The 23114-nt window shown below is 39.4% G+C and overlaps 1 protein-coding gene across 3 annotated transcripts in view; it reads left to right on the plus strand.

Moving 5' to 3' along the window:
- SYNJ2 (synaptojanin 2) overlaps positions 1–23114 on the plus strand; it is a 64797-nt gene that overhangs the window by 2808 nt on the left and 38875 nt on the right. For all 3 annotated transcript variants that reach the window (XM_077175425.1, XM_077175426.1, XM_054628591.2), the window contains exons 2-4: positions 7008–7094; positions 15175–15445; positions 17838–18063. In XM_077175425.1, the coding sequence (XP_077031540.1) occupies positions 7008–7094; positions 15175–15445; positions 17838–18063 (584 nt within the window). The remainder of the gene's footprint in view (positions 1–7007; positions 7095–15174; positions 15446–17837; positions 18064–23114) is intronic.

Here is a 23114-nt window from a genome sequence, read left to right on the forward strand (position 1 = left end):
AGTTTAATGGTTGGGCTCAATGATCTTGGACATGTTTTCTAATCTTAATGATTTTGTGATTCTATGATTATAAAATTTATACAGTCTCTCTTAAAATGTGTTAGAGGAATTCTGAAGTAGTGATTTCTATAGGGTTGAAAGCCCCTTTGCCTTGCCTTTTGGAAGTCCAGTGTCCTGTCTTGAGATAACTGCAGTCGTGTCTGTGTTGGCATTCAGCCCACTCCATGGTAATAACTTTGTCATTTTATTTCATTTGATTCCTCTATTCCTTCCTGGGTTGGTTCCTGTATTGTAGGAAAAGCTAGTTTGTCCAGTGGAGCCTGTTTAGATAACTTCTGTTTATGCAGCAGAGGACCAGAAAAGGAGGGAAAACCAGTAGTAGGTGTTGTGCTGGTGAATTTAGAAGAATTGTGAAGAGGAAGCTTCACAGCAGGGTGGTAACAGAAACAACATTAATTCTGTTTTGTTTGACTTGCCTTTAGGTTGTTGCTAACCATAGAACTCGGCAGTGGGAGGTTAACATAAACTTTGTATATGTGTGGTTTCAGACATACTAGTCCTAGGATTGTGTTAGTTTTGGCCTCTCTGTCTAGTTTTCTGTTTCTAAAATAAAGTTCCTTAAAAATTGCGTGCCTGTGGTGAGGAGGAGTTATGCAACTGTGCCTTATGCAAACCTCTACACTAAATTAAAGCAGATTGGTATACCTGGAGCACTTAAGTTGTTCAACAGTTTATGTAGTTTTGCAGTTGCACCCTCATGTAAACAGAACTGTAGAGAGGAATAATCATAGAGGGACAGTGAAGGCTTGAGAAGAAATTTTAGTCATTGTTCTTTTTTTTTCCCCATAATTACCAGGTATCTCTGCCCTTGAACAGGCATGACATCTGTACTTGCGTAAAGTTTAATTGCTTCTATAATAGTTTTGTACTGGAAGAAATTTAAATGTTGAATTTAACCTAGTTCAAGTGGCAGAAGGGAGTGAGAATTGTCCTAGATGTGGTGTTACAAAAAAAGAAATCTGAAAAACCACACACTTGTACAGAATCAATACAGGCTATAAACCTCTGGCAAACTCCTCCTTGAAATAAACACTTTCAAATGTGTAAGCTAACAATTTGATGCTGTCTTGTGAATGGATGACTTAATACTTTTTCCTCTCTTGATATCTTATAAAGATAATGATGACAATTTTAGTTGCAAATTGATTATGTTTCCTTACTGCATACAGAGATTTAATACCTGAAAAATATTTGCATCCTTGATATCCTTTGCATTGTTTCCAGTAGTGGAAAAGTATTGTAAAGATCTCTAATTGGCTGAATGTCAGCAATTTATAAAGTGAGAACACTTGTCCTGTAATGGAAACCTAAACTAAAAAACTTTTGGAAAAATCAAGAAATCAAAAATCACTGCAGGAAACCTAGTTGCATATGTGTAAATCTCTTAATCTGCATGGTGATGTGATATCAACAGAACAGTTTTCTGTTCTACTGTAAGTTAAATAGTATTTTTGAGGATGGGAGTTTATTTTCCTTCTCTCATGATGTCACTGTAGGGTGGAGGGTAAAATTCACTGTTTTGAATTAAATGACACATTTTGCTGGAGGCTTTTTTTTTTTTCCCCTATCCGCTGGCAATTCTAAAGCTTCAGTCATCTCCAGAAACATGGGTGACAGCCTGAAACAATTCTTCCAGGAATTCTCTGAACTAGAAGATCAGTATATTCTGTGGAAGAAACCTAGAGTTATAAAGGATAAAGAAAAATTGTCATTGATTTAGAAATTTTTGCTTAATACACCAGGGAGTATAGTTAGAGATGCTGTTCCTAGTTTAAATACATTACAGTTTCAGTGGTTTACAGATGAAGTGAACTGCACAAGGTAGTTCTGGACTGCTGTCAAGGCAATTGCTAAACTAAACTAAGGCTATAGTGCTGAAAATATGGTGATTTAACTTCATTATGGTAGGTAGTTTCAGTGAAAAGCTGTCAACAGGAGTGCTCGGCTATTGAATTTCAGCATAATAATATGTTTTCTCAAGGGCAGAGCCAAAGGCTGCAGAGATTTTTTTTTTTTTGCAAGTTCTTTGATTCTGCAGCTGGTTTTATAAAGGATGTTACATCACCTGTTATGTTAAATCCTAAATGACCATGGTGTCTGGAAAGTACAGAAGTTCAAAGCTGATACAGTGTGTGTTTTTGCAAATATGTCTGAGGTTTTTCCTGACTTTTACCCACAGGTCTGGGAAGTTAGCCTATACTAGAGACAAACTTATGTAGAGTTAAGGTGTGTGTACACTCTGTGGAGGAGCTCTGTGCCTCCTCTGCTGCTTCAATTGCAAGTGTGTGTGTGGTTCTCTGATGCAGCAGAGTGAAATCAGGGTAAAGTCTTGCAAAAGCAGGAAGTAGCAGTTATTTACCTGTGCTTTATCTTTTCCTTCTTTTGTACAGAAAGCTGTTTCTATGCTGTATGTACATTCACTGTTTACAATTAGCTTTGGTTTTGTGTTTATGTGAACAACTGTGCCACTGAGTGGGGTGTGGAAATCAAGCATCAATACTTGTGTAAGTACTGTGAATGTATTTCTAAGCACTCTTTCCAAAACAGTGAGGCCTCCACCATGGCTCATTTCTACTCCTACACCCGAATATTCACACAGCTAGCACAAACTTTTATGAAGTTTTCTGTAGTTTAGTGGTGTTCAAACTTTTCCATTTGTGGAAGCAGTCTCCAGAGCAGCAGTCCTGTCTTCCTTGGTTATGCTGGCACTTGGCACTTGCAAGCTGTGGTTTCTCAGGCTGAACATCACTGCTTTAGATTATAGGAAAAAGTGTGTGTTGCAATTCTTTCGCTATTGTCAAAATGCAGACTGGGTACAGAGAAGAGGGAAGATGTGTTCGTGTAAGTGTAGAGTGTTGATTACAAGACTTGTTTTCTATGCTAGGAGGCAAGTAGTGGTTGTGAGGGATGAATTCTTTGTAGTGGTTATGTCTGTAGTGACTGGTGCAAGTTTCTATGCAAATGAGTCATCTATGGCAGAAACCACATAAAGATAATGGGCAAGCTTCAGAGAAATCACTTAGGGACTTCCCTTTTATTTTCTTGACTGCCTGCAGCAGCATGGAGCTGGCCAGTAGAAACTTGGTGGTTTCATTAATCCATTATTCTTTGATTGTGAATTAATATATTCATATATGCACATCCAAGTATGCAAACATTATCTCTCACTAGGAGCAGATTGTTGTCAATCTAATATAGAAAATCAGGGAACTGACCTTTCCAAACTGCCCATTTTCTAGTTTGTTTGTTGTGTTTTCAACCAGAAACGTATCTTACTAGAAAATTGTTAAATACATTGCTTAATGCTTTAAGTATTTGGGTTCTCTTAACTGTAGCTCTGACCACAGACTTCTTCCCAACTCTGCACTGCTTGGCCTATATGGTGTTTCTGAATACAGTCTGACTTTCATGATGCCTGTGTAGCTTGGATAGAATGTGAACAGGAAGATTTTAGTGGTGAGAGATATTGAAAATACAATAAAGTACTTTAGATGTGTCTGCAGATAACTGAAAACACAATTTGGAGATAATTGTCTAAACTTATGTAATAGCAGACATTGGACTTATTTCTAGGTAAGGTGCTTATGGTAATGTATATATGGGAGTTTTGGTATGAAATTTTGTTTTATATAGTTTTTCCCTCTTTCTGGGGAAAGTTCACACCTCTTTCCCCCAAACACTAAATGACACAAATAAGGTCATCCCATGACACCAATCTTATGTTTCTTAAAGTACTTACAAATATGCTTGAGATTACATTTTTGTAGCAGTACCTACAGCCAAGCAGGTGACTATTTCCAGAATCGGGCTGAAAAAATCACAAGGGAGAAACAGAATCCATAACTCAGTCTCAGGCTCTTTTTTTTTTTTTTTTCCCAAGAACTTTTCCTTCATTTTTATCTTGAAGTTGCAGGCATCACTGTGTCTGTCCTTAGTGTTGGACTTGGAATTTTGGTACCTTTCTCTACCCTCTTACTCCAGTCACTGACCTTTCTGGGGTCAATATGCTTGAGAGTTGTGCTGATTCTTGCTGGAGTCTGGGGGTTCAGCCCTAAGGAGGGATTGAATGAAGGAAACTGTGTATGTTTGGCCAGTTCCTGCTAGCTGGTAAATTGAAATTGCAGCTTTTACAAGCAGGAAGTCACACTTGGTTAGGCCATATGGTATAATGTAGTTGTGTATCTTTTCATGGTGTGGGGTGTCTTGGCTCTGAAATATTTTATGCATGGAAAAGGTCACTTATAATTTATTTTATTGCAGCTTGGTTTCATTGAATTATTGCATGCTTCTTGTTTTACAAGGGTTAAAGTGTTTCATAGAAATATTTCCCTTTAACTCTCTTCATCCAACAAAGTAGCACGTAAATTTTTTTCTCTGTGTAGCCACACTCTTTCTGGTTCTGACTCATGTCCTAGAATTCCTTGAATGCCCGAGGAGATCTTTTAGGTTTTGATGACAGTTATTTGAGATTTCAATGAGACTTTGAGATTTATAAATACTTCTTTTTAATAACAGGATATGAACCTGGCTCAAGCCCTCTTCAATGATGTCCTTTGTTCAAGGCCAAGGAGTTTAACAGGACAGGAGAATTCAAATTCCATTGGTATCTTTAACAAAGGGAATTTACACACACCAACCCCCAGATGTGGTCCATAGGCACTAGGACATTCTGGCCTCTCTCTGCATGACCCACAGACACGGCTGTGTCTGTTGAGTGTCTTCCTTTCCTGCTCCTTCCTTCCAGGCAGCTGTGCTGGTGCTGCTGTTCCGGCTGATGCTGCTGTGCAGGCACAGGCTCTGACAAGTGGCCTGCCCAGAATGGTGGCGTTCCTGTACCAGGACTGCCAAAACTCAGCTCTTTGGCTGTGTGTTTGGAGGAGTCCTGTGCCAGCACCTGATGGGTGTGGGATGCCACTGGCTTGACCTGGGAAACTCCAGTGAGTTCCATACATGCCAGTGGCAGGTACTTTTTGCCAGCAGTGGAATGAGCTATGTGTTGCCTAATTCTACACTGCAATAAATTCCATTCTTTTGGATTGTGCTCTTACCAGACACTTTTAACAGCCAACTCTCCAGCTTGTAATTCTATTTTGAAGAGCATTGCCATCCTTTTGAAGTGACTTTTGAAATGCTTTCAGGTTGTGCCTGGCCTGCCGCTTTATGAGCTCTGCATCTGTCTCAGATCTGAATCTCTTGGTGTTTCCCTTGTTTTAGATTTCTTCCTAAAGCTGGAATATTTGGAGCAAGAGTTTTGGTTTTGGTTTTCCCTTTTTATTTTAAAGTAGCACAATTATTTTAGTGTAGACAGCTTTTAAAGGAGAGAACAGATTTAAGAAAAAATTGTCAGCATATTTCTACTTAGTAAAGATGCCATGGAAAGTGAAACATCACCTTTTTTAACCTGCTTTTTTAATACATAAGAAAATCTTGACAGGCTTTTTTTCAAAGATGGAAACGTTGTTATAGTCTATCTAAACTGGTTTTGTGAAAGTGTTTTTTTTAAGTTCCTGAGAACTGAGCTTGCAGTCTCAGCCCTTAAAATGTGCCATTACTGAGTATTTAAATCGTTACTGTCCAGAGATTTGTTACCCAATAAAAATCACTTTATCCTCTGTCTGCTGCTTATCCTTTGCTTCACTGGTGTGTGTGGTATCAACATTTTGCAAGTTTCTCCTGATTTATTCAATGTTCTAAGAAAGTAGAGTAAGTAAGTTGTGAAAGTATGCTAGTAAAAAAAATATTAAGAAAGAATTAAACAAGTCTTCTTTATTTGTCACAAGTGCAAAAATTGAGATAAACATGTTTTAATTACTCTTGGGGGTTGCCTCTGCTAAGGAATTTTGCAAGAGGAATTGTCCTTCATTTCACTTCAAAGTGTCAGCAATATATGGGATATTTATTTGTTTTCTGTGTTTCTCACTGAGCTCTTTGCCTCTTGAGATTTATAAAGAGAAGTCTCTTTCTTTGCTCTTCTGTCATGCATTGCAAGCAGTTCAGTTTGTCCTTTTTATACCCCAAGGTTTCAGGTTTTAACTGCTGAAGTTAATTAGGAGCATAAGATTGCATATTATTAGCAAATCTCTGAAAGTACTATTTATGCTGTTTATCTGTAGTTCAAGAAGTAAAAGGACATTTGAGGGTTACAGTCTATTTTCCTCATTTGGGAGATTAACCTTGCTCCTCATTGGGAAATAAATACAAAATGCAGACTTACTCATTCAGGAAGTATGCTGGTTTTATGTTAAAGTAGCCAATGGCAAGTTTGATCTGTGGTCTGACTTAATGTCTCAATGTTCAGTATGTGCCCATTGAATTTGCTTGTTGCAGAAATGCACAAATATAACACAATCATCTGACCCTTTATTTATTTAATTAACTAATTCTTACTTCACTAAAATATGTGTAATTCCTCTTGAAATCAACCTCTGGTGTTGTGTCTACATCAAATCATGTTATCTTGCATAAAAAAATTCCAGTTCTGTCTGGAATTAGACTGAGAGTCTGGAAGTATAAACTCTCTCTTTTTATACATCAAGACTTATCAATATATTATCATCAAGATATTATATTTTAGCTTATGGCAAGACTGATTTATTCCTGCTCTTATTTTAGAACAGTGTAAATTTTACATGTGCTCATGTATTTCTTTATTTATTTTGACTGATGTGGCATCCGTACCATAGAATAAAATTGTTAATAATGATCAGGTAGATTTGAAAATAAAGTGAGTACTCTTTTTTTCTTCTAGGGTGGTGTGTGGAGATGTGCATTTCTATCCCATCATGTTTTATTCTCTATGGTTTTACAGCATTTTAACCCTACCTTTGCACTGTAGTCTTGTTGATTGAGAAAATAGCATTGGTTCCCATGCAATAGGAATAATAGCAATCTGAACATTTTATGAATACTGGATAACTAAGTTTCCTGCCTTTCTCTTTGTTCCTTAGCTCCAGAAGAAAAGGATGCAATTAAAGGACAGTATGAAAAGCTCATGGATGCTTATGGCTGCTTAGGAGAGCTTCAGCTTAGATGTGGTAAGTCACCATCTGTATGCCCGAGATTATAAAATGCCCAGATAATGCTAAATGATAATAAGTGGCTAAAGTTGTCTAATTCCTTAAATTGTGAAAGCTAGTTGTACTTTGTCATGTACAGTCTGGAAAATATCTGTTTCTTTTTCTATTTTGGACCAAAACCATATCACTGAATGATGGATGGATTTTTTCTTAATTTGTTTTGTCTAACATTCTTAGCTGCCTGAAGATAATTGCCATTCTTCTTCCCCTACCACATTTGTCCAAGGCAAGCTATGATTTCTTAATTCTTCTCTTCTTTAAGGATCATGTTTAGACACTGATTATCATGGTCATCTGAGAGCACAGTACTGCAGATTGCCAGTTCTTGCTATAATGCCTAATTGCCTTTAATCAGTCATATGGATAAGGATTTGCAGAAGGCCTCTGGCTTCAATTAGTGTAGTAAGGAATGTTTATTGTCATCAATATAAATTTTGGTACAGTTTGGGAATCTTGATTTAGCAAAGGACTTGTCATTACACTGCCTGCAGGAATGTTAATGGAAATAACATGTTTTGAGAACTGCAGTGATTGATTTGAAGATAATAGGGCCTTACACAGTGCTTAAAAATCATAGATGATTTAGATGCATAAATAAAAAAGCACTGTACGCGTTGTTCCCGGGCCGGTACAATGAGCCCTAATTTTCACTTGGAGAAATGACAAGACTTTTCCACGTAACTTGATGCTTGGTCAAGGAATCTACCAAATGCAGTGGTGGTGTGAGCTGTGGTGTATTTAGGCCAGTAGATATAACTGTGTCATTTTATACCCTGTTTACCATTTTGCAGCCTGAGAAATATGACTTGAAATTGACCTGAAGAGGCAATTGCAATGTGAAGGATTTTTGTGTCATAATTTAAAACTGTAGGTCCATCTAGTCTTTTTTAATGAATGTGGACTTTTTGTTTGTTTTGTTTCTTGTGGAGTTAATTAGACATTTCTCTGGAGATTTATATCAATTTGCTAATGTAATTTAAAGTGGAGGACTCGTGATTAGTTTTTCTTGGCACTTGGGTCTGTTTTTCTTCATAGAAGTCTAATGAATCCTGTTGTAGTAATAAAGGAATGTAGCTATTTAATTCAATCTCTTCAAGCTACATATAAGGGTAGTTTTTGTATGTGGTGGGAACCAAATATATCCAATTTTCGTCTTCATGTTAAAAGGTGAATGATTTCAAATGGGGTGTGAAATATTCTCAGCCTTACTGTTTCTCATGTCCTTATTTCTTCTCAAACAACATATGCTTAACTTCAGTGCTCTGAAAGTGTGAGGGTTTTTCCTTTCTGAGCTTTGTCACTGTACCTCTGCCTTGTTCTAGCATTAGATTACAAGTTCTGGTACAGGACTTGCTTTGGAAGGGATTGTTAAAATTCAGTGAAAAGTCAGAGGGTCATGCTGTAATGGTAAGTGAAGGTAAGCAAACCTTTTCTGCTTCTGAACATGTTTCAAAAAGCAAAGATACATGTCTGCTATCTCACTATTCAAGACATAGCCCAAGTTTTTGTCACAGTCTGGTTTAGACTTTCCATCTTACATGTGAGTTCCATCCCTTTAGCTGTTGCTTATGTAAAAGATTAACACTACAAAGAAATTGTACTGGGTTTGTGTAGCAAGGTTTTGGTAGCAGGAGGGGCTACAGGTGTGGCTTCTCTGAAAAGCTGCTGGAAGCTTCCCCTGTGTCCAATGGAGCCAATGCCAGTGGGCTCCAAGACAGAGGTGCTGCTGGTCAAGGCTGAACCCATCAGCAACAGTGGTAGTGCCCCTGGGATAACAGATTTAAGAAGAGGGGAAAAAAACCTGCCCAGCTGAAGCTGGAGAAGGGCAGAGTTAGAATATGTGAGAGAAAGAGCTCTGCAGACACCAAGGCCAGTGAGGAAGGAGGGGCAGGAGGTGCTCCAGGTGCCTGAGCTCAGATTCCCCTGCAGCCCATGGTGCAGACCATGGGGAAGCAGCTGTGCCTCTGCAGCCCATGGGGTCCATGGTGGAGCAGAGATCCACCTGCAGCCCATGGAGATCCATGGTGGAGCAGAGATCCACCTGCAGCCCCTGGGGTCCATGGTGGAGCAGAGATCCACCTGCAGCCCCTGGGGTCCATGGTGGAGCAGAGATCCACCTGCAGCCCATGCCAGAGCAGGGGGTGCCTGAAGGTGGCTGTGACCCTTTGGGAGGCACACTCTGGAGCAGGCTTCTGGGAGGACCCATGGAAAGAGGAGCCCATGCTGGAGCAAGTTTACTGGCCAGGTTTGTGACCCTGAGGAGAAAGGAGTGGCAGAGACAATGTGTGATGAGCTGATCATAGCCCCTATTTCTCATCCCCCTGTACCACTGGGGAAGAGAAAATTGGGAGTAAAGTTAAGCCTGGGAAAAAAGGAGATGTGGAGGAAAGTGTTTTGCTCATTGTCCTACTCTGTTTTGATTAGTGATAAATAAAACTAATTTCCCTGAGTTAAGTCTGTTGTGCCCATAACTGCTAAATGATCTCTCCCTGCCCTTATCTTGACCCATAAGCATTTCATTTTATTTTTCTCCCCTGCCCAGCTGAGGAGGGGAGTAACAGAACAGCTTTCGTGGGCACCTGGCATCCAGCCAGGTTGAGTCAAACGACCACAGGAATGGAATGTAGCTTTTTCCATTTTTGTATAATGTATTTTAGCAGCTGCTAACAAAGGCATAATTGGCTAGCTCTTCACTGAGCTTCAGTGATTGCATAGACTTTGTTCAGAAGTATCAGCATTTTTTCTAACTACTGGAAACATGCAGACCATAAGTATTAAATTAACTGAGAGTATTTGTGAAAATACATTCCACTGGGATGTTAAGAGTATATTTGTAGAGCAGAAGGGAAAACTTTTTGCCAAGACATGAAAGATGTCTCTGAACATTTTAATTAATCTGTAAATATCGCTACTTAGAAATCCAAATAAATCACATTGTATGCCTGCCAAAGTAGATCATGCTTTTCATAAGAAAGTAGATGAAATATGTGAAACTGACTCACAAAGTTAATGTTTCCCACCAGTAATAACATTCACTTGTATGTACTTATGTCTGTTAACATGACTCACTAAGTTCTTCTGCTTTCTTTTGTGAGATGGATGGCAGCAGAATGAATTGTACAGTGTCTCTGAGCTGTACCTCAGCCAAGATTTTGCTGCCAAAGAAGATCTAGCAGTGACAAATACATCTTAAGCAAAGTGTTAAAAGAGCTGGCTTTACAGTGTTTTTTTCAGATACTGTGATGTCAGGATGAGATGCATACATAAGGGGATATTTTAACACCATCAGCACATAGGTTGTTTGGTTTAATACAGCTGCTGTATTTGGGGAGGCATTCTGAATTCATGAGATTGTGTATATACTCTCACTCTTGTACATGTACAGTGTATAGTTGAAAGGAAGACATTTCAAAAGCAAAAAGGACAACTAAGAACCTGTCTTCTGTTCCTTTTGCACGTATCCTAAAAATGTGGTTGTGTTTAGAAGAAAAAGAGGAGTATCTTTGAGACTAAGATGATAATTTGGAAAGTCTTGGCTCTTTTCATAATTCTGCTGTAGATATACTCAGGAATTTTCAGCTAGGTGGTTAGAATGTACTGCTCTCCTGTGTTCTGTTGCTATTTTTGAAGACAGATGAGAGGCAAAATTGGTTTTTAGTGGTCTACAAAATGGAATGGAGTATGTATGGAGTGGAAATGGAAAAGTCTGAGGGAACATAAGGCATGACTGTGATGGAATGGAGAAAGAGCAAAAATTGGAGAAAATTATTTTGGAAAGAAAAGACGGTCTTGAGTGAAATAGTTACTGTTAAGAAGGACAAAATAAGAATTGAATACTGGACTCCTTTTCACTGTAGCTCAAAATAGGCAACATTGAAATCATCCCCTAAGCTGCAGGGGAAACAATTGCCTTGAGTCGTGTAGACAGGTTAAATACAGAAACTGCAGCTTATTATTGTGCAGTGTGACGTACCAGAACTGCATTTCCTGTTCAACTTGGATAAAGGCAGTTGGTTTCACAAGAACGTTTGAAAAAATGGATGGAAATTATTATTGTCTTGTTTCTGTGCCAAATATTCTTCATCCTCTGCCTCTGTTGTGCAGCCTAATAAAAGGGCATTCAGCACATATCACTGTGAGCAAAACATTTCTTACATTTCTTCAAAAGTCTTCTTTACAGATTGTTGTAGTGATTGATAGCTGTAATAGGGCAAAATAATGATCTTGGTTACAATGCATGAACATTTGTACCCATTTATCTGAGATCAAAGTTTGGCCATAAACTTTGAAATATTTTTTTTTCTTTAGTACTATATGTGGGTTTTGCTTTTTCATAGATGTGTTGCTGTAGAAAGCATGACCAGTAAGGAACACTTCACTTCTTGCTCTAAAATTATTTCAGAGATTTCTTTAAAACATTCCATATTGCATCCCAAGGACAGGAACGACATTTCTACAGTTGTGACCTTCAGTTAAGTTCTTACATTCCTAAATCACTTTCTTCTATGTGTACAGTTTAGAAGGCTAGTATTATGAGGATTGTACTTTAAACTACTTGTGTAAATTAAAGGAGAAATAAAAAGATTTTTATTTTCCAAGGTGGGGTATGGTAAATAGTGTACAGCTGAGGTGGTTGGTGATTGGTACCAAGAGAAACTGACCTGAAAAGGCAACTGAAATCTCAAGGACTTTCATGTCATAATTTAAAACTGTAGGCCCATCTAGATGTTGCTGGCAAAGAAGGGAAGACAGAGAAAGCCTTCTCTGTGTGTAGCTGTATAGCTTAGTGGTGAGTAATTTCTTATACCTTAATGGAAACATGACTAAAAGATCATAGTGGAGCAGTGTTTTGGCAGCATTAATTCTGCTGTGCGAGGTTCTAAAAGGATGAAAAGTTGTCAGGAGCATTACCTCCATTCAGAACCCAATGGCTACATCTGTGCTGTGAATAAAATGGGCAGAACACAGGAACAGAGGATAGGATATTGTGATTAGCTTGTTCCCTGTGCCAAGAGGACATGTGCATCAAGCAGGGATCTTCCTCCTGCAGACAGCGCAGTGATAGCCCAGAGATGGTTCCCAGGACCATTGTCCAAATACCACCAGGAATGAAAGTGCTATCAGAGGATGGGGCTTGGGACTTCTTTCCAAGGTACAGAGTCAGAGAGATTTGTGTTAAACTGGGGCTGTGACGTTATAGAGTTTCTGCATTGTCTGTTTTGCAGCAAATCCCAAGTGATTTAAGCAAATAAGAGAAGTTAGAGCTGTTCTGAAGACCACTTCAACTCACAGAGCAGCCTGGGAGGACCAAGAAGCAAAGCAGGCTAGCTTTAACATACCTTAAATGTCTCTTTTCATCCTTTTTCTCCAGTTTCTGGGCTGTAAGTGAGCTCCTTTGCCAGCCTGTCTCTGTTCAAAGGCATCATGAAAAGGTATCATGTGCCTGGTGGTTGCTCTCTAATTTGGAGTATTGTAGAGAGTACAGTACTTTCACTATTCACACAATTATTTTGTGTGAATAGAACTGTAGAGTGGCTCAAGTCAGAGGAGACCTTTATAGACTGTCTGCTCCCAATGTCCCTGTCATGGGCAGGGACACTACCTCTAGACCAGGTTATTCAAAGCCCCTGCCAACCTGGCTTGGAACACTTCCCAGGGGTTGGGCACCCACAACTTCCCTGGAAAACCTGTTCCACTGTTTCAGTACTCTCATTGTAAAATATATCTTCCTTATATTCAATCTAAATTTTCCCTCTTTCAGTGAAAAACTGTTGCCCCTTGTCTTAACACTACAAGCACTTGTGAAAAGTCTCTCTCCATCTTTTGTTATAGGCCCCCTTTCAAATATTGAAAGACTGTAATAAGGTTTTCCCTGAGCCTTCTTTTCTCCAGGCTGAACAACCCTGACTCTTTCCTGTGGAGTTACTGCCCAGTGGCAGAAAAGTATCACAGCTTTAGAAAACCAATCTCCTTACACTTCAGGGACAATGCAATACTTTCTCAGGCATGATTACTTTTTTGGAGCTTTTTAGCTAGTGATTTAAGGGAGTAGAGATGCTGGACCTTGCAGTAGGTGGATGAGTACCCCATTTGGGGTGAGTGGTTGAGTGGAGGAGATAGTAAAAACAGTTTATAGTCTCTGGTAAGCAAAAGCAAGTTTCTAGCTAAGGCAAATATTCCTATTCAATTCCTTCTTGAACTAGAGGATCATTCTGTTTAGATCCAATGATTTTCCACTGGTTGCAATCTTCTGCAACCAGGACAGAACCACAGGTAACAAGCCCTGTATTATTAAGCTTTTGTTCTCTTTGGCTAATTTAATGTTGACTTTATCACTTGATGTCTTCTGAACCATCTAGGTCACTGAAGGCAATAAAAGTACTTGTACTCTTTGTCTCAGCATCACTCCTAGGCAGCTCTCCAAGTCCTTCACTACTGGTTTTTTGTGACTAACAAAGCTGACTGATATTAAGGCATGCTAATAGTGTATCTATGTATTGCTTCCAAGGTCTTGTGAGTGAAGGTTACTTTGAGCTGATCAGTTTTGCATGGTTTCAGCTAAGTCACAGAAGCTTTTGGCTATCCTGAGAGATGGCTAACTCCTCCTAACCCTTTCTGGAGGCTGCAAGGCAGTATTTGGCCAGTTATGAGCTCTTGTGGTGATAACTGATGTGTCTCCTCCTCTTTATTCTTTATAATTACACAAAGTCATGTGCAAAAGAGGAATAAATTGTCAGTATTTCTAGCCCTCTGCTGCAATATCACAAGCACAGAAAATATACATCTTGAAAGCACTCGAGAAGGAGAACACGGCACAGCGTTGTTACAGAAAGAAATGTGATGAACAGAGCTTTTTAGTAAATACCACCTACACTGGCCTTTATACAAAACTGGATTCAGCAGAACAGAATGAATAAGATCTAATCTCCCACCTTGTCCTGCCATTCCAGTCCCACGTGCCTACACAAATATTCTGGCCCTGCTGAAAACCACCCCTAACTCTAGCTTCCGTAGCCAGCTTGTTATCTGAAAGCAAGGACTCCCCTACTGGTGTTTCAGAAAAAGAGTAGTTGTTGTGTGAGAGCTGGTGTGCATTTTCAGACAGTGGGTCACCCTGGAGGGTTGAAAAGTGATCCTAAGAAGTGTTCCCTTTTGCTGTCTGAAGCCATACTGTCCCAGATTGTCACTGTGCCCTTAGCTAATTAACTTGCTCTCGGCAGGTCAGCTGTTGGTTCTGCTGTGCTAAATTAATAAATCTTGGCTCATTTCCACCTTTTCTTACTAACTGAAGTGACTAGGATGACATTGTCTCCATTACAGGCCAATTTAAGTGAATCAAGCAGTTTCTTTGTAGCAAAACCAGCATTTCAGAAAAATTGTTTTACTGTTTCTTAATTACCATTTCAGAGAGAATGAGCAGAGGTGGAGATGGTTCTGTGTATGAGAAAGATCTGATTACAGTGATGTTCTCAAGCTCCAAATTTATCTTTTAGTTTTGGGGCCCTGAAGTTCAGCTGCTTCGTGATTTCACAGTTATGGCAGCTGTAATGGTTCTAGTGATAGCTGAGGTTGTTGTTGAATCATGTACGTGCTTTAGTGATACAAAAGCAAAATCTCAAGAATTGGTAATACTGAAATTTTACAAATGTCTGAACATGCCCAGCTTCAGCTGAAGCCAGTAAAGAATCTGAATGCTCTGTGTTCTGTAGGGTGATGAAATTGATTTTTTGAGTATTGTTCCAATGGTAAGCACTTCGCTCTTCATAAAGTCAGTGGGGAAAACACACTCTAGTGCAACAAAGGATGTCGATGGAGAAGTGTTATGGAATATTGTGCAATAGCAGCCACTTATCTGCAGTTAAGAGGAATTCAGAAATGTGAAGAACGCGGCCTGCCTGCCTGATTTTCCTGTTTGTTCTCTCGTGAAGCAAAGACGCTGGCCTCTGCTGGAACCCTGTCGGCACTGCATTTGACAGGACTGATGAGGAGCCGAGTCCACCTGGAAATAACCCTTTTGTAACTGTCTGTCACTTTTTAGGTAACACTCGGCTGCACTTTCTGGTCCTGGTGACAGGCTGTACGTCGGTGGGCAAAATCCTGGATGCTGAAGTTTACAAAATTACTGCAACAGATTTCTGTCCTCTCCAGGAAGAAACCAAGGAAGATGAGCGCGTTACTGCCTTGAAGAAAATACTGAACTCTGGGATGTTCTATTTCTCCTGGCCTAATGCAGGCTCAAACTTTGACCTGACTGTGCGGGCTCAGAAGCAGGGTGATAACAGCTATGAATCTGGTAACTCGTTCTTCTGGTTAGTACTGCATGTTCTACCTGAGTCTTCTGTTGTCTCCACCTGTATCTCATTGCTCAGACGTTCTCAGAGGGAAGTGAACATGTGCATTTCAAGTCCATCTCCTTTCATTTCATTGACATGTCCTTTTACAGGGCAGGTGGCTCTAATGAATTCATAGTAATTTGTATTTAATTAAAATTAATCTGATAGTGAAGTGCCATTTTAAAATGACATTTTATGCTTCAGAGGGGGAAATACAAGATATGTATTGCTCATGCTACAGAAACATCTCTCTGTATGTCATGAATAGTTTCCCCTGCAGTCCTTTTTAATAATTTTCTTTAAAGTTATCTAATGGAAGCCTGCGCTTGAACTGTTCATAAATCCCATTGTTTGCACTGAAGTATCTGTTATTTTTTAAAAGTAGGTGTAAAAGTCTGTAGTTTATTGTTTCAGTAATGTGTACCAGTTTTTATGTTGAAAACATCAATATTAATATGTTTACAGCTCAGTGCAAACATAAGTTGCACAAAAGAAAACTCCCGCGATGCACTGCTCTGTGCTTTTTACTTTCTTGTGCCTATAAAGCAAAGAAAAATTATCTTATATTGTGGTAAGTATTGTTTGAGGGGAAAAGAGTAAACACAATGCTGGATTGATTTAATTCAGTTTGTTTGCTTTGCAAGTTTTGGCATTATGCTTGCATTTCTATACCCTTCCCCACGCCCACCCCCTTCTTTTTAAACAAAAAGTCACACAGCAGGCATAGCTGTTCTGGAAATAAATGAGGGCTTGATGTAGGTGGAAAATAACTGGCAGGGTTAAATGTGAATGTGCTGCTAGAACGTGCAGTGAGGCTTGTGGCCCAAAGAAGGTGAATATTAAATAAGCAAAAAAGTTCATAATAGGTGATAAATTAACACGAGAGAGCAATTCAGTTAGGCTAAATAATCTTTCCTGCTATGATGTGATTTTGACTGGTAAAATCTAGTGGGTTGACTTTAAAAATGAAAAAAGATACATAATAAATACTTGCTTTCAACTGTGCTAATGATGCATCCCTCTCCAAAAGGTCACCAAGCATTGTGAAGTCAGACACATGGCAGAAATTAGTTGTACTCCAATGACAAGACTGCTAAGATGGCAATATCCCATAATAAAGAACATTTAAAACAACTCTTTCCCCCTCTACTGTCTTTTGAAACTTTTCTTCTTGGAAGATAAGTATATTTGCTGCTTCTGGCTAATCTAGAAGTAAATTCTGAAGAGTTTCCATTCTCCAGTACGTTGTAGAACAGGGAAAAATGGTGACCTCACATTAAAGGCAAAAAGATGCTCCAAAAAAACTTATCTTGAGGTATTTAGGTGATATGGGAAATTTCAGACAAAAACCAGATGCTTGAGGAAAGTAAACAATGAGATAAATAGTTATGCAATTAAAAGTATAAGATGACCTTCGTTATAGGCAACACAAACTGCCTGTTTAATGAACTGCAACAATAACAAACAATTCTACTGGAATTTGCCTGAGTGAGGACTTCCTATGCAAGTAGAAGTAGGAGAAAGAGGTGGAAAAGATAGCAAAAAATGAGCTCAAAAAGAGCTAAGTTGAACTAAAAAAAAGAGCTGCTTTTTCCATTACATATTTAGATTAAAAATGTAACAATGCCTTGCACCTTTTTTGTTAAATGCTGTACTCTAAAAGAACAATTCTTCAAGGGTTTCACTCTCTTTTACAGATCCTCTATTGAGCAATGCATGGTCATGAAAGATATTTTCCTGGCCCCTCTTATGTGATTAAAAGCACATTTTGAAACATGAAATAAAGAAAAACATCATAATAGAAGAGTTAACATCATTGTTAACTAGACATGACAAGTTTTTTGAATTGTTGATCTTGAAGGTTAGAACAGATGTTCCTCTTCATTTTAGTAGAACTTTTTGCAATATATCCAGTGACTTACAGATCCGGTTTCTGCTTGAAATTTTTTTTTCTGAAAATCCTGGTGGATTTTGAACCAATTCTTCATCCTGTAGTGAATGCTAAGGTCCAGACAGTACTCTTCCAAAAAAAGTAATTAGCTTGACATCACTGTAATTTATGAAAAGATTACTAAATATAAATTTCTGGAGCTGAAAGAGGTGACATCTGCATCTGAATTTATAAGACAGGTACAAGATATAAAGACAGCACCTTGGTGGTAGCTGTGTGGCTAAAATTTGCCACGTTTAGTTCACGGTAGTAGTTCACAAGGGTTTCTTCTCGATATTTTCTGGGCAGAGATAAGGTACAGCAGAAAAGGGGTCATAAAACATTACTTGATTAAATTAGTGATTGTTGTCAGGTGGCACCCATGCCTGTCTGTTAATTTTACTCAGTAATGTGTCTGTATGTTGTTGAACCTTTCAGGAACCAGCTATTGCATGTGCCCTTCAAACACTACCAGGTGAACTGTTCTGACTGGCTGCTGAAGGTGGTCTGTGGGGTCGTGGACATCCGCACTGTTTATGCTTCCCACAAGAAGGCCAAAGCCTGCCTCATCTCCCGCATCAGCCGCGAGCGGGCCGGTGTCCGCTTCCACGTCCGAGGGGTCAATGATGATGGACACGTGTCTAACTTTGTTGAGACAGAGCAGGTGAGTGCATGTATCCAATGGCTTTGCATCATTTAGCCCACTCATGTTTAATTGGGGCAGAATCTTCAATGAGAATTAAAGAAACTCAGCAAGATTTTTTTCAAGAATATTTAAAATATTATTGCATGGCTGCTCTGTTTGTTCTTGTCCGTTAAGCATTTCTTTGCAATCTGCTCTTTCTCTCTGTTTCTGACTTTTCCCATTCACATGGTTTTCACTAAAGCTTTTCCTTTTTTTTCCCACGTGTGAAAGTCTGGCCATTTGATACGGTAATGAAATGTAGACAAGGGTTTTTAGACCATTCAGGAAGGTGTCTAGCAAAGGTGCTGGGACCTCATCTTTGACTAGTAAAGTTCACTGTCAAATCATCTTTGTCCAGTAAAGAAAATGTTGAAAAAATAACATCTTCTCAGAGTCAGCCAAATTCCAGCTCAACTAATTTTGGAGGAGACTGCTTTTATATTCCCCACTGGTTTGTGGGGGATTCTTTCCAATGTGAGGTGGTATGACAGTTTTTATACATACGTGGTAAAAGCCTCATTTCCAGCTGATGCTGAGACAAATTATGTGTGTGAAATGCATTCAGCAGGCTCCCTTGATTGGCACAGCCAAACAAAACAATTGAATCACTTGGTTTTATTGCACATGGTTTAGCTTGCTGCCTTGAAATTCAGTAAAAAGCACTGGACCATGGAGAATCTGAAGTCTTCTGTGCCAGCTGAAGTGAGTGCTTTCTTACTCAAGTACAATCACCTTTTCCTTTTTGAACTGAAGTAGTAATTACTAGCAGTCAGAACCACATACAGAAATGGATCACTGTATAAACAGAATAGACAAATGGCTGGTAGTTTTCAACAAAGAACAGGGATTTGCTTCTAGAATTTGGTTGTCTTCAGCATCTTCTGGGCATATCTACAGAGCTGGATATGTGGTATAGATTGTGTATGTATGTGTCTGTATATGTAGGTGCATGTACAATGAAAGTAGATTGCTTCTGTGATGTTCGTAAGGGAAGCATGAAAGAGTGAGAGCAGCATGGAGATACTTGAGCTGTGTCATTGAAAGCCTGTGCCTGATGGCTGAGGAGGGCACCCCCTCTCAAAGGTGCCCACAGTTTTGTGGGCTGACAGCACTAGTATTTCCTCATGGCAATGTGTGAATGCAGCAGCTCTCACCCAGTGAGCTCCTTCCTGTTATCCCACTGCATGAGCCAGGCATGCCTTCAGGCAACTGTTTGTCCAAAATCCAGCCATGTTTGGGTACTTTCCACATTTCCTCTAAGATGTTGTCTTCCTAATACTGCTTTAACCTTTTCACCTGGTTCTGCCTAAAGGCACATGTAGAGTTACCTTAGATTTGGCAGTGCTTTGATCCTCAGGAGGGTGCCTGGAGGAGTTGCAGACTGGTATTCCCCAGCCTGCTGGTGAGGTTTGATTCCCAAGAGGTGCTCAAAGCATGCCCAATGTTACACATGTGACTTTCTGTCCAGTGGTCAGAGTTTCTCTGGGCATGTGGGTGACTTTTTGTTCATGTCCCTCCTTTTCCTGGTTTGCCTGCATTTTCAGTTAGGCTGACAGTTTTCCACTTAGTGTTTAGGCTCCCACAAATTCTCCCTGTTAAATGTGAAGCTCTTCCCCTGTAGTGCTTGGGTCTCTAATGTCAGCCTCCGAATTCTCTGCTAATAATTCTCTTGTGTGCTGCTGCTCCAAAGCAACTGCAAGTGAACTCTTGCAACATCTACACCTTTCTAGAAAGTCTGTTAGTGCATTGGGAGATTCAGCTATGTCTGCTTACTGGAAAGTGGAATTTTCCTTTGGAACCTGGGGACAGAAGAAAGGAGATCTGCCATTTTAAGTGATACCTGGTACATTCTGCTATTTTAGTTGAGTATCTTCTTATGAATATTAGTGCAAAGCACTAATATTCTGTTACTCAGGATTTGAAGAATGTTCTCTTGATGAAATGCAAGGGAAAGAAAGTGTTAGAAAGGATTGTCAGCTTTTTTTCAGTGAGTCTCACATTTGTGGCACCACACTTAGCAGTTGACTTATTATGGAAATACTTCTGCTATCCTGCTCACTAGATGGGTCAGAAGTAACTCATTTTATTTTGTTATACTCCTGGAGTACGTCATGTTACAAATTATTAGCATGAAAAATAAGTTGGCCTTTGTATTCCAGCAGAAAACCTGAGGATTGGCTCCTGGTGAGTGGCAAAACAGTACTTGATTGCTGATGCTTCCCTTGGCTGGGTCTGGGTCAGGCTCTTCATGGGAATTGCTGTGTTTTGTTCCCATTCAGCCATATGCTGAAGTAGGAAAACTGAAGGCTTTTGAGTGTTTTTTTCAACTGGGTAAGCCAAAGTGCAAGAGTGGATTGGCTTTAGGGTGAAAGGCTTGAACAGGTTCAAAATTATAACAAGAGTTTGCAGTTTTAAAGGGTTGTGTGGTTTTGTTTGGTTTCAAAAGCCAAAGAAAAGAAGGAAAAGAAGGTTGCTGTTACTAATGGTGCTAAACACTAGTTTTACCAAGCTGCATGTCCTAAGAAAGCAAAGTTGGGCTAACCACTAGGATGCCTGAGATCTAGTTCAAGCTGGCATCCCCTTGCCATTAGGAAGAGTCCAAGAATAAACTCTCTCCTACTTTCATAGTAAACGACTGACTAATCTCCTGTGAGGTAATATCTTGGCTGAATAAGATTTTGTTTCCATTTGCTGGAGCCTGTACAGTATAATGGCATGTTGGCTATGTGCTTTCATGGATAAATAGCACCCTAGGATTCTGAAAACCCAGGACTTTTCCCTTCTTTGTAGGAATTGATTCTAACATTTTTCTGTTTTTAGAAGAGGGAGAAACAATTAATCTTATCTCCAGGCAGCTCTTTTATGCATAGATGGTATGCTTTTGTCTCCCACTGAGTTAGCCTTGTGGCATTTCAGCTCTGCAATGAGTCATTTTTTTGTGGGCTCACTTAACTGCTGTGAGTCAGTGTTTGAGAAGAAGGGGGAAAAAGTAAAATATCTTCACTTTTTCTTTAAAAAAAATAAGAACAACTTATACTATATCCTTAAGCTTTTTGATCATTTGGCTTATGTCTTAATGAAGAGAGAAGAAAGAAAATATTATAGGAAACACTTAAGGAAAAAGAAAATGAAGGGAAAAGAAGGCAATCCCTTCAATGTGGACTTTCAGATTTGCTGACAAATATTTTCTAATGGGATGGTAGCCCTTTCTGCTTGCAGTGCTTGCAGTATTGCAGTTAATTCTCTAGCAGCTTTTAAATCAGTCTGTTTCTCAGTTGTAGCTTAAATGTTTCCCTTCACCTTTTCTTCCTCCCCTAGTAATCCTTTGAAGTTGAGACTGTGTTGCATTTTTGTAATTCTTTTCTTCTGATAGCTCTGAGGACTAGAAATGCTTTCTTCATTTAGTCTGTGTGCCTGTTACTGGTTACATTTCAGTTCTTCTCCCAGTTATCCTCCACAGAGTTACGCTAAAATCTTAGTATGTGGATTACAAGGAACAATTCTAATTAACCAACAACAAATAAATTGTTTCAGTTTTTTCCCCTTCATGGAATTGTTCAGTAAAGAAAATGGAAACCTTGAGAAAGCACTAAAAGGAAATACCATGAATTTGAATTAACCTTCCCTTTCTTCCAATTTCAGAAAAAATTGTCAGACATGGATTAAGGAAAATGATCCCTATTTCACAATATCTCCTAGACTGTGTTGGATAGCTCTCCAGGAGAAGAATGGATGCAATCATGTGGTTGATTTATTTTCTGGATCAAGTTTTAATATGACCCCAGGCAAGGCAAAAAGGATTATTTGGCAGATATATCCTTGGGTCCCATAGTCTGAGCAAAAGGCACTCACAGAGAGGTGTGTTTAGGCCATCTGTTGTCCACACTCCTTGTGTGGCAGAGCTGGGGATCCCCCAATAAACCATCTGAGTATCCATTTCATCAGGCACTGCATCTCTGAGTACCCCTTGAGTCTGTAGTGAATTGTGCTGTTTGAAGTTGTGACCAGATGATTATTATTTCTAATGAAGCTGGGTAATGGAGATTAGTGAATAAATTTTTCCAAGCAGTAGATGGGCACAGCATGCTGGGATCAGAACACCAGTGGGTCGACACAGATGTTTGCTTCTTGCCCAGAAGCTTTTTAGCAGTACCTGTGCATGAAGTTTGTTTACCAGGAAAGATCCTTGGATTGCAGGGGCAGAGTCTGGCCCTATGCAACAGAAGAGAAAGATTGAAAAATGTCCCATTGAACTGTCAGTACTATCACCCTTGATCCTGAGCTGGAGAAAGAGGCCACAAAGAGAGTCTAAGACCACAGAAGCTGAAAGAAAAACAGGGCAAATTCTAACACCAGAGGTCAGAGGCCAAGTAATCTATTGTTGAAGCAAATAGGTCTTCCACATGGGTTAACTATCCAATTGCTACAGTGCTGTCTGATGGGAACCTGGTCTGGAAGTTCATGCAGCTGACAGGGTTGGATTGTAGTATGGGCCACAAACCTTGAGATTAATGAAGTAGACCTCAAGTGTTTTGAGGATTGGATAGGAATGAACATTCTCCCTGGGGTACATAGGCACCAACTTGCTGTCATTTTGGATCTAAGACAAGAGTTAAGACTCCACAAAGACAGAGATTTAGGAGGGTGTATGAATCCTAATGAGCAAGTGTTGTCCAAAAAGTAACTGATTGTTGTTGAACTTCTAGAGAAAAACCAGTATGATCTTCTTGTCCATGAGAAAAGGAAAACAGAGGACAGGAAAATTCTGGACATAAGGCATTTAACTCTTCTTTAAGTTTCTTGTCTTAAAGAACTGTTCATGTTTTGTCTAGTACCTTAGAAGAAGGGAAATGGCTCTGCTAGAGGACAGCATAATAAAGTCAAAACTAGAACAACAAAAAATTGGGACGGATATGTGCTTGTAGAAAACATAACATTGTGCACAAAAACTGATCAAGGCTGTGAAGAATATGAGAAAAGAAACTGTACTTGTCCATGCATAAGCAACAATGTTGGAATCTTTATGAGTG

The sequence above is a fragment of the Agelaius phoeniceus genome, chromosome 3, assembly GCF_051311805.1.
Source record: "Agelaius phoeniceus isolate bAgePho1 chromosome 3, bAgePho1.hap1, whole genome shotgun sequence".
In the NCBI taxonomy this organism is placed as follows: domain Eukaryota; kingdom Metazoa; phylum Chordata; class Aves; order Passeriformes; family Icteridae; genus Agelaius; species Agelaius phoeniceus.